At 45.0% G+C, this 7,132-nt stretch overlaps 1 protein-coding gene across 8 annotated transcripts in view; it reads right to left on the minus strand.

Annotated features, from left to right (window-relative positions):
* The window catches only part of ZNF283 (zinc finger protein 283), a 28,266-nt gene extending 23,123 nt beyond the window's left edge, over positions 1-5,143 (minus strand). The window contains exons 1-4 of one of the 8 annotated variants that reach the window (XM_046681463.1): positions 5,005-5,143; positions 3,854-3,904; positions 2,556-2,592; positions 1,716-1,819 (exon numbers count right to left, since the gene is read on the minus strand). In XM_046681463.1, the coding sequence (XP_046537419.1) occupies positions 1,716-1,747 (32 nt within the window). In that variant the 5' untranslated portion in view covers positions 1,748-1,819; positions 2,556-2,592; positions 3,854-3,904; positions 5,005-5,143. The other 7 variants (XM_046681461.1, XM_046681457.1, XM_046681458.1 and 4 more) reach the window with 7 other exon arrangements.
* Between the last annotated feature and the right edge of the window lie 1,989 nt (positions 5,144-7,132).

Raw genomic sequence — 7,132 nt, forward strand, 5'->3', positions numbered from 1 at the left:
TAGCTAGAGAAGTACACAACATGTATACACAAGGATATTCATCCAAAAATCATTTATGATAACCAAGAATTAGAAACTACGTAATTGCAGGCAAGACGTTTAATAAATTATGGCTCACTATACCCTCACTAGCCATGATGCTCTTGGACCATATTAAGGGACGAAGAAAGACATGCACAATAAATTTCTTAATGAAGCAGGCAGGTTTGTAAAAGATACACAACGTGAGAAGTATTTCTGAAATTAAGACAAAGGCTCTGGCATCAGATTTTCAGGATGTAAATCTGAGCTTGATAGTCACCAATTTCTCAACACTTGTATTTCCTCGTCAATAAAAGAGGGACAAGAACAGTGTCTACCACAGATGGCTGCACTGAAGAGCAAGTAAGAAAATCCATATAACACACTGAATGGTGTAGAATAATTGCTTAATCTAAGCTTTAGCCATTATTATTATTTTTTAAGATTTTATTTTTGCTTTTTCTCCTCAAAGCCCCCCGGTACATAGTTGTATATTCTTCATTGTGGGCTCTTCTAGTTGTGGCATGTGGGATGCTGCCTCAGCGTGGCTTGACAAGCAGTGCCATGTCTATGCCCAGGATTCGAACCAACGAAACACTGGGCCGCCTGCAGCAGAGTGCGCAAACTTAACCACTCGGCCACGGGGCCAGCCCCTAGCCATTATTATTGAAGATGAAGATTACTGTCCCTTATCCCATGATAATAAAGTTAATGCCACTCTCTCCATTTTTCTCATAATGAAAGCGGTGCTTCTCAGGCCTGCTTTCTTATAATGCTAACTAAAATTGCACAGCCCAGCCTTGAGCCACTATTCTTCCTAAATAATAAGATGAGCAAAACGGGTTCTCAGAAAGAGAGAGAGGAAAAACGTCCCTTTCCCAGAAGCTACAGATGGAGAGACAGGAGTCAGCGTTCGAAAGCTGGCTCAGAAAACACAACCCAATTCAGTGTCAAGCTGAGAACATTAACTGGAGGCTCATTCTTGTTCTTCTGTGCAAATTAGTGGCTTATCTGAATATTTATAACTATAACCTTCTTATTCCACCCTCTGGTATTAATATCTGTCCTTGGAAATATTATTTGTAAAATAGCCTTTCATGAGACAACTGTATATCAGAGATCGTTGCTCTTCTCTGTGGAAGTAACCTTGAAAATAATCTAATTCTGAAAGTCTGTCTTTGCTGCCCTGGTAATCAATTTTTAAAGGGCATTTCTATATTTCTAAAAGTTGTAAATACTTGAGAGTTTTCGAATAAGAAAGGAGGCACTGGCATGTCCCTCTTCTTTCTTACATATTGAAGATTGAAATAAAATCCACGTCTGGCTTGAGTTTCTTTCTCAAACCAAGAGCCAAAGTCTTCAACTCAGTTATATCACCACTTACTGTCATCTTATTCCACAGAAATAAAATCAGACACAGAGGCTCACGGGAAAAAACTCTGAATAAAAATATATCAAAATATTAGGCATGATTAACTCTAGAGGATGTAATTTTCGCTGCTTTCTCTATATGTTTCCTGGCTTGCCGAATTTTTTGCAACAAATCTGTATTAATTCCATAATCAAAAATACAAAGATACTTGCAAATATAAAAAAACGGAGTGATAGGGGCGGGGCATATTTCAGTCATTAAGAAAACTGAACCACCAGGTCCGATGCTGAAAATCAGTGGGTCTGAAACAAATGACACCTACCAGCTGTCGAACATGCTGGAGCTGTAACTCATCAACACAATGATGCTTTCACTGTCGAGATTCTCCCGTGAGGGAACACGAATTCTGTGCGTCACCCCTGAAGTCTGAGAAGGAAGTAAATGCACGTAAACAGAACAATATGGCACACAAAGTGTGTGCTTCCCAAGTGTGGCCACGCCTCCCCACCTCTTCAACAAATGGTCAGTTAAAGCAACATTTTAGACACAATCCTTGCAAAATGTCTTTCAAAACCCTGTCTTTTTGAATGGGATTCATAGATAACTCATAATAGTCTTGAGTACTTTTGTTCATAACTACAACTATTGCTTAATATTCTATCATTCCCGTTTTTCCTTCTCTCAATTCTTTTTAAACATGATTTTTATTAGGTGCATGTTATTCCATCATAGGATATACTGCAATTTACTTAACTTTTTCTGTAAAACCGGACACTAATTTTATTAAGGCTATTATGTCTTTATTCCAGACCAATGGATCTAGATCTTTTTGGGGTCACGTACACTTGATAATCTCATGAAATTATAGACATTTTGCCCATTAAAAAATGAATTTGTGGGGCTGGCCCAGTGGCGCAGCAGTTAAGTTCACACATTCCACTTTGGTGGCCCAGGGTTCGCCCGTTCAGATCCCAGGTGTGGACCTACGCATTGCTCATCAAGCCACACTGTGGCAAGCATCCCACATATAAAGTAGAGGAAGATGGGCATGAATGTTAGCTCAGGGCCAGTCTTCCTCAGCAAAAAAGACGAGGACTGGCAGCAGAGGTTAGCTCAGGGCTAATCTTCCTCAAAAAAAAAAAAAGAATTTGCAAATACTTACAAAATTTCTGTCTCAAGTTCAAGACGTTTGTGGTCACCTGGAAGCTCAAAAATGGAATAAGAAAACGTGAGGTTAAGATTTCCTGTACTAGACCATTTGAGCATCTGATCAGTTTTTGGGGTTTTTTTGTTTGTTTGTTTGTTTTGAGGAAGATTAGCCCTGAGCTAACTGCTGCCAATCCTCCTCTTTTTTCACTGAGGAAGACTGGCCCTGAGCTAACATCCTTGCCCATCTTCCTCCATTTTATATGTGGGACGCCTGCCACAGCATGGCTTGCCAAGCGGTGCCATGTCTGCACCTGGGATGCGAACCAGAGAACCCCAGGCTGCCGAAGCGGAACGTGCGCACTTTACCACTGCGCCACCGGGCCGGCCCCATGATCAGTTTTTTGAACTTGCAAACACCCATCACAATCATCTTCCTATTTCAATCCATGAAAAGGTGATGGAGAATGATCCAGAATCACTCCATAACAGCATCTTGTAATATTTCCTAAGCCTGCATCGTGGGGCAGGCAGTGTCCTTAAGGAGCTTTACACATACGAACTCCTCTTCCATCATTACAACTCCATTAAGCAGGTATTATTTTGTCTCAATTTTGTAAATGCGGCACAGAGATGCTGAGTCATCTAAGCACACAGAGCTGGTCACAGCCAGAGCCAGGATTTGAAGCCAGAAGCTCCAGATCCAGAGCTTAACCACAACGCAGTCCTGCCTCTCACAACCCACACAAACTTGGACCTGAAACAACTCAAGGCTAGCAATGTCACAGATTTCTACCTAAAGCTTATCTGGCAGTCTCTGCCCTTGTTGGTGCAAACTGCAAAAGCCCCATGCTCACAGCCCAGTCATATTTCAGTCCTTAAAAGCCTCAATGTTGTCATTTATTAACTGAAATAATCCTCTTCTACCTTGCCTTGCGCCAAAAATCATGACCGTGGAGAAGATAAAAAACAGTTTGTACACGATCCCATGTAAGTAGTAATCTCAAGTAAGTGAATCTAAAATAAAGCTCTAACGTTCATCTCCGGGAGTTGTATTGTCACGCCACCAAAATGCTTACAGAGAGAATGCACTGAAGGATCTGAACACTTTGCCATAAGAGCAGATGGCTGGTAATTGAGAAAGACGATAGGGGGCCGTGCAAAGAGCGATGCATCCCCCTAGTGGGTGATTCACCAAAATGAAGACCCGGGAACGACCCTACTTGGCAAGATATTTCAGGCCAAGGAAAGCTAACATTCTCATGATCTAAAACCAAAAGTCACTCTGTAAATCAAAAAGAAACACAAACTCACCTGCACTCTGATTTCTAAATATGCCACAATTCTTTCCTCCTCTTCAGGGTCCTTCTTAGAAACCCGGCAGCAGTGGGGGGAAAAAAGGAATCGTGAGACACCAGCATTTCTGGGAGCACAAAGAGACTAAACTAACAAAGAAAAAAACCCAAACAGAACACCCTCTGGGGCCACATCTGCTTTCATCCACACAGAGCCAAATGGAATTAGAAGGGAGGTTGGGGGCTGGCGTGTCCTAGTGGTTAATTCGCCAGCGCCGCAGACCTAGACTGCTCATCAAGCCATGCTGCAGCAGCGACCCACATGCCACAGAGAGGACGACTGGCACAGATGTTAGCTCAGGGCTAATCTTCCCCAGTAAACCAAACCAAACAAAAAAAAAAAAACAGGGAAAAAAAAAGAGGAAGATTGGCACAGATGTTAGCTCAGCGCGAATCTTCCTCAAGCATAAAAACAAAAGAGGAAGATTGGCGACAGATGTTAGCTCAGGGCGAATCTTCCTCTCTCAGCAAAAAAAAAAAAAAAAAAAAAAAGGCAGGGTTGGCTTCTATCTCTGAGTTGACGGAATTCTCGGGGACAGAGGTCTGGTTGCAGTGGCTCTGAGGCATGTAGTGGCCCCTAAGGAGCTCTGAGAGGCGCCCCTTCTAGGAATCCCACCTCTGGGTCCTTCCCATCACGTCTTCCCAGGAGCCTGTCACGAGGACCCTTCCAGAGAGAACATTCTCACTGCAACCCTCGAGCTGTGCCAGTGCCTTCTGGCTCGAAACCAGCTTGAAACGTCCCCTCTGTGGCTTAGGGTAGGACTCGTTCCTTGCGGTCACGGAACTCCGGCACGCCCTAAGAGAGTCTAGAGAGACCCAGGGCGCACACAGCCCGAGCTAAAGCACCAGGCCAGCCCCCATCCCCGCCTCCCCACCCCGACCGCACACGCGGTCGCCGAGGCACACCCGGCCCGGGCACTCCGCCTGTCACACACCATCCTGCTCAGCCGCTCCCGCACCCCGGCTTGCGGCTCCGGACTCGCCACGCTCCGTCCGCCCCCCGCGGTGTCCCCCATCCCCCCCGGGGTCCGGATCCGGCTCCGGTGAAGTCCGCGGAGCCCTCCCACCCTCACCCGGCGCCGATCACTTCCTCGGACACGAGCGACTCACCGCGCAGGGTCCAAAAGCCTTGAGGACACCGGAAAGGGACCCAGAGATCGAGGCGAGCTCGGGCCCAGATGCTTCTGGGAAAGAAGAGCCGGAAAAGCCTCCGAGGCGGGGAGCCCGGCGGTTCGAAGCGCTCTCCGCAGGCGAACGCTCGTCGCCCTGAAAGGACCTGGGCCCGGAGACTTCTGGGAAATGTAGTCCACAGCCGGCGAATCTCCGGAAGCTGGGAACGTGGAGCTTCAGAAGGCTCCCAGCATGCAACGCGGCCCCGCCCGTCTGCGGCGCGTTTTGCGAAGCTCCACCCGAGCCGTGATCCCTGCGGCGGGGAGTAGGTCCCGGCTGGGGCCACCTTGGAGGCTCGGTTGTCTTTGGCGTGGCTGAGGGCGAATTCAAGGTTCACAGCGAAAGCTAGGGCACGCATTCTGAAGTCCAGAGTGGGTGGAGATGGGGATGAAGGGTGACCAGGGACTGGGGCATCAGGGAGGAGGGAGCATCCCTGGTAAAGTCCACGGGAGTGACCCTGGGCAGGGCCACCAGCTTACCTGGGTGTGAGAGACGGACTGGAGCAGGGTCTGGCAGTGGAACAGATGGGTGTGTTTTGCACTGGGTGAGTTTGTGGGTCCCATTCGGTGTCTGGGACCCTGTGTGGAGTTGTGTATGTTCATGGGATAGTTTCTGCCAGTGTGAGTCTTTGTTTCCTTAGGTGTAAGGCTGTTTGTGTTAGAGGTGACCTGCTGCTGTTGGAAAGCAACAATAAGTGGTGGTGAATGGATATTGTAACCATGGGGACTTGTGCCAAGGTCTTTATAGCACTGAGAGACGTGAGGAAGTCTGTGACATTGTTTCTGTTAATATCTGTAGGTAAAGATGACAGTATTTGTGAGGTTTTTTTGATAGACTTTTCTTTTACATGCTTACTATGGTGATTATGAAAGCGAATCACTGTCCAACTGGCTTTGAAAAACAGGGTTGTGCTGTCTAGCCTGGTATGTGTTAGATTGTGTGACTACCGACCACTATATGTGCCTGGGAAATTGTGACTTTGTGTTGTGACAGTGAGTGACAATAATCCACAATTTCATTATCTATAAAATAGAGTCGTGTTATTACATCTTCTTGGAACATCAAATTTCAGATGCAGAAAAAGATTTGCAATTTATCTGTCAAATGATTTAGATGTTTTCTAATGAGTCAAAGATGTTTTACAGGAAAGAATGCAAAGCAGCATAACTTTTAAAAAGAATGAAGAAATCGAAGTAACATCCAGTCATGGAGTGGCTGAGGTAGGCTTCTCCTGTCATGTTGAGGAGGCTTGAGCAGATAGCTTTAAAAGCCCTAGATTAAGGAAATAACTTCCCACTTGTAGAGGCAGGTAGATTGGAACAGAGCACAGAATTAGGGAATCATATGTCCTAGTGCGTAGGTCAGGCAAGGCAAGGAACCCGTTTGAGACTACATGATCAGTACAGCAGAAAACTATTTGTTTTGCCAAAGCAGTCCTGAGAAAACAGAACATAGCTGGAGGGATCACACTCCCTGATTTCAAAGTATACTACAAAGGTATGGTAAGCAAAACATCATGGTATTGGCAGAAAAACAGATACACAGATCAATGGAACAGAACTGAAATCCCAGAAATAAACCCACACATCTGTGCACAGCTAATTTTTTGCAAAGGAGCCAAGAACATACAATGGAGAAAGGAAAGTCTCTCCAATAAATGATGTTGGGAAAACTGGACAGCCATATGCAAAAGAATGAAAGTAGACCATTATCTTACACCATGCACAAAAATTAACTCAAAATGGATTACAGACTTGAATGTAAGGCCTGAAACTGTAAAACTCCTAGAATAAAACATAGGTAGTAAACTCTTTGACATCAGTTTTTGCAGTATCTTTTTGAATATGTCTCATCAGGCAAGGGAAACAAAAGCAAAAATTTAAAAATGGGACTACATCAAACTAAAATGCTTTTGTCCAGCAAAGGAAACCATCCACAAAATGAAAAGAAAACCTACCAATTGGGAGAAGATATTTGCAATTCATCTGATAAGGGGTTAATCTCCAAAATATATAAAGAATCATACAAGTCAACAGCAACAAAAATAAACCACCTGATTGAAAAATGG

This window comes from Equus quagga, chromosome 13, assembly GCF_021613505.1.
Source record: "Equus quagga isolate Etosha38 chromosome 13, UCLA_HA_Equagga_1.0, whole genome shotgun sequence".
Classification (NCBI taxonomy): domain Eukaryota; kingdom Metazoa; phylum Chordata; class Mammalia; order Perissodactyla; family Equidae; genus Equus; species Equus quagga.